General features: G+C 40.3%; 2 protein-coding genes across 2 annotated transcripts in view; one reads left to right on the forward strand and one right to left on the reverse strand.

The window, feature by feature from the left end:
* Positions 1-6,459: 6,459 nt before the first annotated feature.
* LOC126474224 (uncharacterized) lies at positions 6,460-7,062 on the reverse strand. Its single transcript, XM_050101688.1, has one exon. It carries the CDS (start codon positions 7,060-7,062, stop codon positions 6,460-6,462), a length of 603 nt encoding a protein of 200 aa, XP_049957645.1.
* A 7-nt stretch (positions 7,063-7,069) lies between these two features.
* Positions 7,070-12,892, forward strand: part of LOC126474225 (coiled-coil domain-containing protein 18-like) — a 40,854-nt gene continuing 35,031 nt past the window's right edge. The window contains exons 1-3 of the mRNA XM_050101690.1: positions 7,070-7,156; positions 11,376-11,486; positions 11,585-11,737. Coding sequence (XP_049957647.1) covers positions 7,070-7,156; positions 11,376-11,486; positions 11,585-11,737 — 351 coding nt within the window. The remainder of the gene's footprint in view (positions 7,157-11,375; positions 11,487-11,584; positions 11,738-12,892) is intronic.

Here is a 12,892-nt window from a genome sequence, read left to right on the forward strand (position 1 = left end):
TTATTATTATTATTGTTATTATTATTACTGTCACAATTATGAAAAGGAAAGTAGCTACCCACCATATAGCAGAGATGCTGAGTCGCAGATAGGCACAACAAAAAGACTGTCACAGACTGTCACAAATAAAGTTTCAGCCAGTAAGGCCTCTGTCAACAACAGACCACACACACACACACACACACACACACACACACACACACACAGAGAGATGCAACTCACACACACATAAGTGTCGTTTCAGTTGCCTGAGACTGCAGTCATATGTCTGAGTTGCATTTGTGTGTGTGTCTGTGTGTGTGTGTGTGTGTGTGTGTGTTTTGTCTATTGTTGACAAAGGCCTTACTGGCCGAAAGCTTTATCAATGACAGTGTCTCTCTCTCTCTCTATCTCTCTCTCTCTCTCTCTCTCTCTCTTTTTTCCCCCACCTGCGACTCAGCATCTCCGCTATATGGTGAGCAGCAACTTTCCTTTTCATAATTGTTACATTCCACCCTGGATTTTCCATTGTTTTATTATTATTGTCATTATTTTATTATTATTGCTATTAATACTTCTGCATGTGTGATGCAATTGTTTCTTTTTTTCTATTGTCACATTGCCTATGTTTATTCTGTGTTTATTCTTTCAATCAGTTGTAACATATGGTATTATTTTTTGGGGAAATTCAAGCAATATGTAGCGCATACTAAAGTTACAGCAAAGAATAATAAGGAACATGTGTACTGCCCATCCAAGGACATCATGTTGCCCACTATTTGAAAAACAACAGTTATTAACAGTTCCCTCCTAATACATCTATGACACTATCATCTTTCTACACAGCAATTTAGAGTTATTCGAGACAAACTGTTTCAATCACACGTATAACACAAGAAACAAAGACAATTTTATGCTTCCCGCTCATCGCTTGTACCTATATGCGCAGTCTCCTCAGTATATGGCAATGAAAATTCATAACAAGCTAAAAGGAAATAATGTTCTGAGTATGAACCTAGAGACACTGAAAACAAATATGTATGATATACTTGTCAAACGCCGCTACTACACTGTTGAGGAGTTCATGAAGGATGAACCGAACATTTTAGCAGGATAAATTTACATATAGTCTTGTGTGTAACTGTTGCTGTGCTTCACAAAAGGGAGAAAAAGAAAAATAAAAGTTTATATTAATGTTAAAATTCTTTGTACCAATTAGGCCGAAGTTGTGTTATCCATTTTTTGACGTGGCTCCTGTACACTAATCATATGATTAGAAATTGTATGTTATGAGATGAATAAAACACTATTCACTATTCATATGTGTTAGCTGCTTCATCATGAGTGATGTGTGTTCTCTCACACATGTCTGACAGAACACCACACCTGTTTATACAAATGTACTCTATAGGTTTGTTACTGTCAACTAATGAAGCAAAGACAGACTGCCAAAAGAACATCTCTACAAACTCTGAAAAGTATTTTTACATGCCAGGAAAATGTTTTTCCATATAACAGTTTCACATGTAAACAGTTTAAAAAAATAGTATACATTTTAAAAAACAGTCATTAATGGGGTTTTGAAACCAGGACCCTTGGTACAAGAACCTAATGCTCTACCAACTCACCCACGGAAGCCACACAAGTTAACCACTCACAGATTTGGTTGACCTATGCTGTGATGGTTCTGGTGTTACTTTAAATGAACGTTTACACCCGTTCTGCTGGGCGACTGCACATGCTACGAACCAAGTCAGAGTTTTGGTTGATACTCTATCAACATGCAATGTTTTGTATGGGTCTGACATATGGAGGTTTGGGAGTGAGCCCAAAATGATTGAGTTCAAACGGTGCTTCACAACCCATACCATCTGGATTTCCCTACCCCCCTCCCCTCCCCCTCCACCAGCTTTCCTGTATTAAGCAGATGAGAGCTATCCTTAGAACATCTCCCTTTCTCCCGTGATCCTCCTGGCTTCCATCTCCTCTAACCCACTGCACCCACAGCCTCTACTTAACAAATCATCTTCCTCTGGCTTGTCATTTTCCTTCCGATCCACACCTTAACATCATCATTGGGCACTGCATGAATTAACCGGCTTCGGTGCCTATGTGTGCAATCCTCTCCAGTACACGTGCTGCCTCCCTGTTCTATATTCCTACCCTGTCCCCAACTGCCTACCTCCAAGCGATCAGCTACCTCTCTCTAACACCTCCTCCTACTTTCACCTTCTTTCTTTCTCTACCCACACCACTCAACACAACCCGCCACTCCAGTCCACCTGCAGAACTGAGACCCCAGCATTGTATTTCAGCCAGCACTATGTAGCTGCAGTGTGTGTGTGTGTGTGTGTGTTGTAACACCTCCGATTTATGTATCTCGACTCGATCCGGATCTGATAGCAGCCCAAATAAATATTAATTAATGTGACCGTGTACCTAATGGGGCTGGCAATCTGATTTGACTGCTACGGAGTTGTTACATTCCATTTTGTCCTTCTCAAATGCTGTAATAATGAAATGTCTGGTGACAAGAAGAACGCCAACACAGCTTCACTAATCAAGAACCTATATTCGTCTCAAAAACACACAAAAAAGAAGGAGACAGCCACTGCCTTCATCATACATATTTAATAACGGCTAATCTCAGCACAGGCCTCCTCGCTATTCATTATCGTCACACGCAAATTCAATCACTGCAATCCAAATGATGCCGGCGCGGTAGACGCGAAACCAAAAATATCGGCACAGAAATATCACTGATCACTCTCGTAATTGTACTTCTTCACTTTCCCTTATTATTCTAACACAAAGGGGTTAAACCGTGGCGATGGCCACTCCCTTTGTCGGTAAGCCTTGCATTACATCAACAGGCCTCCACACGGCTCGGCCCGCAACCTGGGAACTGACTCAACTCTACACTCGCTCTCGCAACATGACACACTATCGATTGTTTGCCCTGTCGACCTGTGCCGAGTGCAAACTTATAGTAAGGGCCTACGGACCCCTTACATCCCCGCCCTCGAAAACTTCTTTGGAGCCACTGGCATAAAAGAATCGGCAAGGGAATTAGACATTGCTACATCTGAACAAAACACATAGTGTAAATAATTAATGAAATTACAATTCACCAAATAATCCCTCGACTCCGGTAGTGGACTGCCTCCACAATAATATTCTACAAAAGGTTATTACACCTCAAAAACATGGCATTGTCCAAATTACAATTTTTTTATATCAAACAGCAATAGTCCTCTATAGTCCAATATTGAATGAAACACACAACATACAATCAAAAATTATTACTTGAACACATGACATATGAATTATTATACTACAAATTAGTTGTTACAGGTTTTATACCCATTCTCAGGTAATCGTCGATATGAAATACGCAATTCTAATTATAATACATCAGAAAACACAATGTAAATAACCATTTTCCTTTTTCAAATGTCCGTTTAACAACTAAATGTTCTAAACATGTCCTACCCAACTACATCAAGGAACTTGAACACTCTCATTTCAGACATTTGGGCTAATCGAGTTCCCCTTCCTCATCTGGGTTATCCCTGTTCTCGTGTGAGTAGTACCTTTTTATGTTTTCCACATGTTCCTTACCATGCACTCTCTTTGTCCGTGCATATTCCAACTCCACAGTGTTAGGATGACCAATTTTTGTAATTCTGTATGATCCCTTATAAACGTGGTTGAATTTATGTATTTCAGAGTTTATTATCTTTGATTTTGCATGAACCTTTACTAGTACCAAGTCTCCCACTTGGTAAGTTATCGGTTTCACTAGCTTGTGGTGTCTTTCCTGTCTTTTTGTAGCCTTCTCTTTCATACTTAATTCCACTAGCTCCAATTTCCTTTCCCAAGTCAATGAACTTCCTGGTGGGTAGACTACCAACTCACAAAAAATACTGTCGGGTTCTTGATTGAGCAATACTTCACATGATGCAAACCCTGTAGAATCATGTGGGAGGTGATTCCTGACCCTCTCAAATTCTTCCAGATATTCTTTCCATGAACCATGCTTCCTATGACAGTATGTTCGGCATAAACGGTTCAATTCCTTCATTGTTCGTTCTGCAGGGTTAGAAGCTGGCCTATACCTAGAAATGGCAATTTGCTCTATTCTGTACTCATTTAGCATCTCTGTCCACTCCTTTGACCTAAATTGTGACCCATTATCACTCAAAATTCGCTTAGGAATACACACCTTTTGAAAATAGTCTTTCTTAAAATGGTTAGTGATGGCTCTACTAGTAGCTTTCTTCAACGGGTAAAATTTTATGTACTTGGAAACCAGTTCTTCCACTACTAAGATTTGTGTGTAATTCCCTCGCGAGGCAGGAAGTGGCCCAAAGAGATCCACTGCAACTATGTCCTTAATTGCTGTTGGTACAATTGGATGCATATATCCTTTGTGCTGTACTGTAGTCGTTTTAGATTTTTGAGAGGTGTCACATGTACTCAGTATCTTACGTATATGCCTTCCCATGTTGTTGAATGCACAATCTAACTTCAACTTTTCCAGACACTTCTTCGGTCCATAATGCGCATTACTATAGTGCGTATACCAAATTAATTTTTCTACCACATGCTCAGGCACACAGAGTTTCCGGTTCTCCTCACTTTCCTTGTTTCTTTTATAAAGTATCCCATTATGAATATAATAAAATGTGCGAATCCTTTCCTCTCCTGCATACCTGTATTTGTTTTTAATTGTCTTTAATTTCTCGTCCTCATTCTGTTCCCTGCGCACATTCTTTAGGAATTTCCTTATGAATTCTTCATACTGTACTCCCTTCATCAGGTTAATTCTAACTCCTTCTCCTTCTGGCCTGTCCACCAACATTCCTCTCGAGTCAGCTGGTAATCTTGACAAAGCATCAGGTATTATATGTGTTGCTCCTGGTTCATAAATTATCTCGAAGTCATAGTCCTGTAATGCCAGGGCCCACCGCGTTAGTCTGCTATGCCTCAACTTGCTTGTGGTCAGAAATGTAAGGGCCTTATGGTCAGTCACTACTTTCACATGTCTTCCGGCCAAATAATACCGGAAACGTTTAAACCCCCACACAATTGCCAATGCCTCCCTTTCAGTAATTGAATATTTCCTCTCCCAAGCATTTAAACTTCTGCTACCGAACGCTATTGTTCTTACACTGTCACCATTTCCGCTCCTCTCCATTTGGTACAAATGTATTCCTAGCCCATAGTCAGAGCTGTCTGCTCCTAAATAAAAATCCTTGGAAAAATCCGGGTGGTACAATATGTCTGCACTATATAGTGCTTCCTTGATATTCTCAAACTCGGTTTGGCACTCTGCACTCCAATGCCACGGCATCCTCACCTTGGTCAATTCCCTGATACTCGGGGCATTAAGTACAGATCCTTTGACAAATTTTCTATAAAACTCACAAACCCCAAAGAATGCTCACAACTGTTTCTTACTACGGGGGGTTGGAAAATTTCTAATAGCCTCCATTTTACTAGGATCAGGATAGATACCATCCTCAGATATTATATGGCCCAAGAATTTTATCTTTGATTTGCCAAATTCCGACTTGTTCAGGTTTACAGTTACCCCTGCGGTCTCAAAAGTTGCCAAGATTGCATCCAATCTATTCAAATGTTCTTCCCATGATTCGCTTGCTATCAAGAGGTCATCCACGTAGACGGTGACCTTTTTTAGTAATTCCTCGCCTAGTATCTTATCCATCGCTGTTATGAATTCAGACACTGACACATTAAGCCCAAATGGCAACACTCTAAATTGATAGCACCTCCCTCCATAAGTAAATGCTGTATACTGGCGGGACTCTGTGGCCAATGGGGGTGGTGATTAGTGTTTAACGTCCCGTCGACAACGAGGTCATTAGAGACGGAGCACAAACTCGGGTTACGGAAGGATGTGGTAGGAAATCGGCCGTGCCCTGTCAAAGGAACCATCTCAGCATTTGCCTGAAACGATTTAGGGAAATCATGGAAAACCTAAATCAGGATGGCCGGAGACGGGATTGAACCGTCGTCCTCCCGAATGCGAGTCCAGTGTGCTAACCACTGCGCCACCTCACTCGGTCTGTGGCCAATGGTATTTGCCAGTAACCAGCAGTTCAGTCGATACTACTAAGCACCTTTTTCTCCTCGGAATTTTTGAATCAGTTCTTCTATAGTCTCAGGTTTGTCCCGCTCCGGCTCGATGATTTTGTTCACTGTCCGTGCATCCAAAACTATCCTCACCTTTCCATCCTTCTTATCAACAACAAATAGGGGGTTGTTATATTGACTGCTGGCCCTTTCTATAACACCAAGGTCCATCATCCTCTGTATCTCTTCATCTACTGCTCTTCGTTTCGCCTGGGGAATGGAGTACTGTTTTATATTGAACGGCTTATGGTTCTTTATCTTTAGCTTACACTCCACCCCTTTCATGATACCTGGCCGTTGGGAAAATACCTTACAACGCCTTTATAATACTGTGGCTAATTTCCTCTTAGTCCCCTCATCTAGGTGTGTCATCTCCTCCAACTTTTTACTGATCTCATCTTCTTTATGTCTATCCTCTCGTGCTAATCCCTCAAGGTATATCAACACTTCTTCTTCTAGTTCCTCTTCCCCGTATCCCATGGTGGGTTCCTCTTCATGACACAAATTTATCCTTCTGAATTCCTCCTCTTCTTCGATTGCACTCCCCTCAGCAAACTTTAATCTCTTCTCTTCTCCCTTTCTTCCTTTGCCCTTGATAGTACCTTCATCAAAACTTACTACTGCATCAACTTCATTCAACCAATCTATCCCTAAAATAATTGATGTGTTCAATCCAGCCACAACCAAAAATGTTGCTTCGTATTCTTCTCCCTCTATCTCAAAGGTAATCAACACTTGTTCTTTAATAGCTTTACTCCTTGCCCCCAACGCATTCACAATTCTCACTCCACTCACCGGGAAACTAGGCAAGCTAATGTTTGCTTTTAGTACCTGTTCATATAACCTCTTGGATACTGCACATGCTTCACTTCCTGTATCGACTAATGCCTCGATATTCAGTCCACATAGCTTGATTCTTATCATGGGTAGTATGGGTTCTTTGGGAATCCTACTTCTTTCCTCCAGTAGATCTTCTCTCAGATCTCCACCATTGTCGTGTCTTAGTAGGTTTACTCTGGTCCTTGTAGCTCTCACTCCTGACCGGACCTCATCTGGAGTGTCACTCAGTTTTCCGGTCTCTCCACCTCTTCTATATGCACTATGTCATTCTTTCGCCTATCCCTTCCCCTCTCATGATCTCTTGGTTCTTCACTCCTTCTCCAATCATTTCTCCATTGCCGTTCACCACCATGGTTCCTGTACCTATGGCCACCACCTCTTCCTCTATAATTAGACGAATTACCAAAATGATTCCTTTGGTCACTCCTTCCCTCTCGGTTTTGATCATTAGCTTGACTGTGTTCCTGTGATCGAACAGATTCCAACTGTTCCAGTATCTCCATTAAGACCTCCCTATCTTTAATTAGGCTCCCAGATACGGTTTCTTGCATTCTCTGATTCAATTTTCTTTTTATCGCAGATATCATTACGTCATCACTCAGGGGTTGTTCCAAGGTCTCGTTCAATTCCCACAAATGTTCGGCAAACTCTCTCAACGTTCCTCTCCATGTACTAAGTGACTTGCGGCGTAGTAGGTCCTCAATTGCTGCACACTGATGACTTTTGGACCAATATTTCTTCAAGAATTCCCCTTCAAACTGATCAAAACTAGTAGCCCCTTCCTTCTTCCTGACTCCCCAAGTGAAGGCCTCACCTTCCATCCTATCTATTGCAAATTGAATCTTGTCTGCGTCTTTAAAATGTGCTGGGAAAACTCCTTTTAACCATTTCATAAATATCATTGGGTGCAACCCTCCTTTCGGTCTAAATTTCTGCCCTGTATTATTTTGGATGTACCGATTATCACTGCTCATCAAGGTAACGACTCTACCTTCCCCAACGGTTAAAGTGGCACTGCTAATTCGTTTATCAATTTCTTCGGTTTTGCTCTCCAATTGTTGCACTCCCTGTTGTAATTGCCTGACCTCCATTGCAACCCTCTTGTTATCCTCTTCTCGTTGCACGGCTATAGCATTTCTCAGATTGACAGCCAGTTGGTTTTGCCTATCTCCTATCCCCTTAACCGCATCATTGCATTGTTTCTGCATCTGCGTCACCTCGGCGATTCGATGATTGCAATTTGTCTCCACTCTGTTGGTTCTTTCTCCCAATTCGGCTTTCGTTTCTTCAATATCGTCCTCTATCTTTTTTGTTAACTTTCCCTCCATCTCCTCCACGTCTCCCTGGACTTGGTCTATGCTCTTCTGTAGTTTCCTCTCTCTCTCGTCGATGTCCATCTTCAGTCGTTCTTGTAACTCCTGCATTTCCTTCTTCAGATTACATTCCATCTTCATTTGCGATGTTTTAATCTCTTGTAAACCTTTCTCTAATGATGCGTTAGTTTCTTGTAAACCTTTCTCTAACGATTTGCAGAATCTTTCTTCCCTCTCTCTAGTTTCTTTTAGCAAGGCTGCCAACATCGACCGCATATCTGCATCCTCTGAAACTGGCTTATCTCTCGTCGTTTGTCCCGGTGTCTCGGGATAACTAGTTGAATGTGCTACTGGGCTATCCAATGACAATCCATAACTACTGATTCCTGAATCATCTCTGTCTTCCTGTCCTATACCTTTCCTTTCAACTACTGCCTCACAAACCTGCTTATCTTCAGTAGACATGTTTGGTTTATTTTTAATGCACAGGCAAGTAATATAAAATAACCTCTAGTAACCCAAAACACTCGTAATTACCACGAAACTAATCAAACAGTAACTGCAGTATCTTCAGTTAATCCCAAATTGACACAATATGCATGAGCACTGAACATAATGACTCTCAAAACCTAACAACTTCAAATATCAATTCTCAGAAATACACAGTTTATGTAAAATGTTTTAAATAAGATAAATCACACCACTCATAAAATCTATAAATGTAAAATCCCCAAAAACAATGAGCATATCTGTATAATTACCATTTAGACTGCGCAACATGCATCAATAAGTATGCTATATTTCAGAATATGTTTCGCAAACTTTTCGGGAATCACTGTAATTGGGCACTTTTCCTAATGTGCAACTCAGTTTACAATTGTTTATTTACCGCGAAGACTGCACACTACAATTTAATGTTATGCCAACCAGTCGTCTTCACTCACCAACTGACGTTACCACGAGTCGCGATGTTTTGACGTTTGAAGTGGGCGTGGCGCTGTACTGCCGCCGGAGCTGCGTGAAGTCGCACTGAAGATCTGTGGCGAGTCGTCGTAGTTCTCCGTCAGCCGCTCCGTGGCACTGTAGGTGGGCGTAGTTTGTAGTTCGGCTGCTAGATGCCAGGTCGGCGCTCAGTGTCTCGAAGTCGCGCTGCTCGCTGTGGCGGGACGTCGTAGTTCTCAGCTGGCCGCTTCGTGCCGCTGCAGGCGGGCGTAGTTGTAGTTCGGCCGCTAGCTGCCGGGTCGGCGCTCGGTGTAGTGCGTCTGTGCTTGAACTACTCGTTGCACAGGTAGTTGGGATGACGTGTGAAATCACCTCGCAGATCGAAGCTCTTTGGCGCAGCTGCTACACGGGTCTGCGTGACGTCACTCAACAATTGCGTCGCCACAATAAATTGTCGTCTGCATAATAGTTTATGGGTCCACATGAATTTGCCCGATTTTCACTATTCAAAAAGCAATTTCGGTCACAATATTACCACTAAACACTTCTATAAAGCTTTCGTGATGAATTCTTAGTTCGTTTGCTGTAGTAATGTTCACACGTGTCTTTCTTTGGTGTTCACTTTTCACAGTTTTTCATGCGGATTTACGCGTTTGCACATTATAACACAGTTTATCGACACTATTATTCTTATCTAATATGGTAAGAAAAAAAAGTTTATTCACAATCGTAAGATGCTATTACTTTGTATTGTTCAAAATGCACTGTTTCTTGTCGTGATTCTAAAGTTTATGCTCTGTCTCGATCCAACATTGAAAAATATTTTCTCGCGTTAAGCAAGGTAAAATTACCTATTGTTCTTTACGATTCGTCTGAAAATTTCACTTGTCCTTTCACGGTAAGCCAAGGGTGTAACACCTCCGAATTATGTATCTCGACCCAATCCAGATCAGATAGCAGCCCAAATAAATATTAATTAATGTGACCGTGTACCTAATGGGGCTGGCAATCGGATTTGACTGCTACGGAGTTGTTACATTCCATTTTGCCCTTCTCAAATGCTGTAATAATGAAATGTCTGGTACCAAGAAGAACAACAACACAGCTTCACTAATCAAGAACCTGTATTCGTCTCAAAAACACAAAAGGAAGGAGACAGCCACTGCCTTCGTCATACATATTTAATTACGGGTAATCTCAGCACAGGCTTCTTCGTTATTCATAATCGTCACACACTAAATACAATCACTGCAATCCAACACTGCAATCCAACACTGCAATCCAAATGATGCCGGCGCGGTACACGCGAAACCACAAATATCGGCACAGAAATATCACTGATCACTCTAGTAATTATACTTATTCACTTTCCCCGTATTATTCTAACACAAAGGGGTTAAACCGCGGCGATGGCCACTCCCTTTGTCGGTAAAGCCTTGCATTATACCAACAGGCCTCCACACGGCTCGGCTCGCAACCTGGGAACTGACTCAACTCTACACTCGCTCTCGCAACACGACACACTATCGATTGTTTGCCCTATCGACCTGTGCCGAGTGCAAACTTATAGTAAGGGCCTACGGACCCCTTACAGTGTGTGTGTGTGTGTGTGTGTGTGTGTGTGTGTGTGTGTGTGCCCATGCACGCACATGCATATGTGCATCCGTGTGCTCGTGCATGCAGGCATGTTTGCTTGCTTATGTGTTTGTTCTCTATCTTGTTAAAGGGTTTGTCTGAAGGCCAGCAAGTTTTTATTGTTTTTTATGTGCCTGTCAACGACTCAATTCTTCTACTAATTGGTGAGTGGTCTCCTTTATTCCTAAATTATTTACCTTCTATCAGTACTGCCCTTACCATCTTTGCTTATTTTACAAATCATCTGAGTAGTTGTACTCTGTGGCTACTAATCCTTGTTATTTTTGGGGTAAATAGTTTAAATGCTAAACTAAGCACCAGTTCTTAAATACTGAGTTAACTAATAGTGATTGAAAATGCCTTAGATTGTTACTCTATTGCTTAACTATATTACTTCATTTTTAAACTCATACACAATACAAATCAATTTATGTGACTTATTTTATTTCGTATTCTGAACTAAAGTTGCTATATATTTTATTTCATATCCTGTCTCTAATATTGCAGTATCTGAAGACTCAACAGGCTGCTGATGACTTAAGAAGACAAATGGAAGTAAAAGAAACAGAAAGCAACCATATTCACAGTCAAGTTAGCATGGAAATATCACTTGTGCAGGTTTCTGAGCTCTAACATCAACAAACTTTAGATAATTTAAACTACCTAAATATACTTAGCTGTTTAGTAAGTATGATAACTTCACTTATGTCTTTCAGAATCAATTTCAAGAACAACTGCAGTTATTGTCATCAATACCAGATGCAGTCAACAAACTACAGCTTCAAGTGCAGGAAGAAGAGCAGCAGTGGTGTATGGCCGAATTTCGACGCAGGGAGCTGATGCACGAGCTTTATGATGCTAAACAGCAGGTTAGTATTTTCCTGTAAGCGTTCGGTTTCAGTAATGCAGTTGTAACATTCCCTGGCCTTGTACTAAACGTGAAAACAAAAATATTAATTGGAATTGCTTCAGAATGCTTGCAAAAATTTTGCAGTGTTAGTGTCTTCAAGCAGCAATGTTACTTTGTATAGAACAATATTTATGGTAACTTGTACGTCATGTTGTTTATCAAATTAAGTGGCATTCTGCTTGCCACTTTTGACTGGTTAATCTTTAAATAAAAACTCATACACTTCAGATAAGTTTGTTTGCTGACTTAAGTATCTTTCTGACTGTTTTTCTATGAAATAAAAACTATGAATACATGTACTTTACTGGTAGCAGTTCTAAACTTCCATGTACTGTACTCCAATTGATTGCTTTATAACTTACTGGTTCGGTAAGTGCAGCCACCCGAGCAGAAATATTTTTTAACAATGTGAACCAGCACATATATTATTGACAGTAAAATTGTAACTTAGTTATAATTACAAATAGTAATTAAAAAATTATCCAAATAAACCATGGCATACTTATTTCACTATAATTTCCATATCTGTAAACAATAAACTGCATTCCTACACATCAAAACTCACATCATAAGTGTCTTTCAAAATTAAAATTATGATGTCTTTATTATGGATATGCTTCCTTTTTGCTATCATTTATATCCTAACTCCTTATTATATATTGTCATATCGTGTGTACCGGTATTACTCTACTTCAAATTACAAAAAAAGACTAAGAATATAGCATTTATTTATATCATGAACAATGATTTCTGTTCAAAAAAAATTGGCGAAGATATTAATAATTAACTTTCCATATCACATAATGAATAATAATCAGAGCCATCAAAAAATAAGAATATTTTCATGAACGTTTTCATGCACTACAAGAAGTACAATGGATCGTTTCTTCAATACATGTATCATGTAGCACTATAAATGAATCTTAATCTATTACAGAAGACAGTGCAACAAAGGAACAGGGTACAAATTTGACAAAGATTGAGAATGCTTGCACAGTTTCATCTGATATGCAAACATTTGTTTCCATAGATTTTGCTGATATTTTCTTTTTCTGTACATGTGTACCCAGTAATCCACCGTAACACCTGTAATAATGCAAACATAACATGCCAC

The sequence above is a fragment of the Schistocerca serialis genome, chromosome 4 (genome assembly GCF_023864345.2).
Source record: "Schistocerca serialis cubense isolate TAMUIC-IGC-003099 chromosome 4, iqSchSeri2.2, whole genome shotgun sequence".
In the NCBI taxonomy this organism is placed as follows: domain Eukaryota; kingdom Metazoa; phylum Arthropoda; class Insecta; order Orthoptera; family Acrididae; genus Schistocerca; species Schistocerca serialis.

Coding starts and splice junctions, on each gene's coding strand:
- LOC126474224 (XM_050101688.1), bottom strand. CDS start 7,062: ATGATAAGAATCAAGCTATGTGGACTGAATATCGAGGCATTAGTCGAT.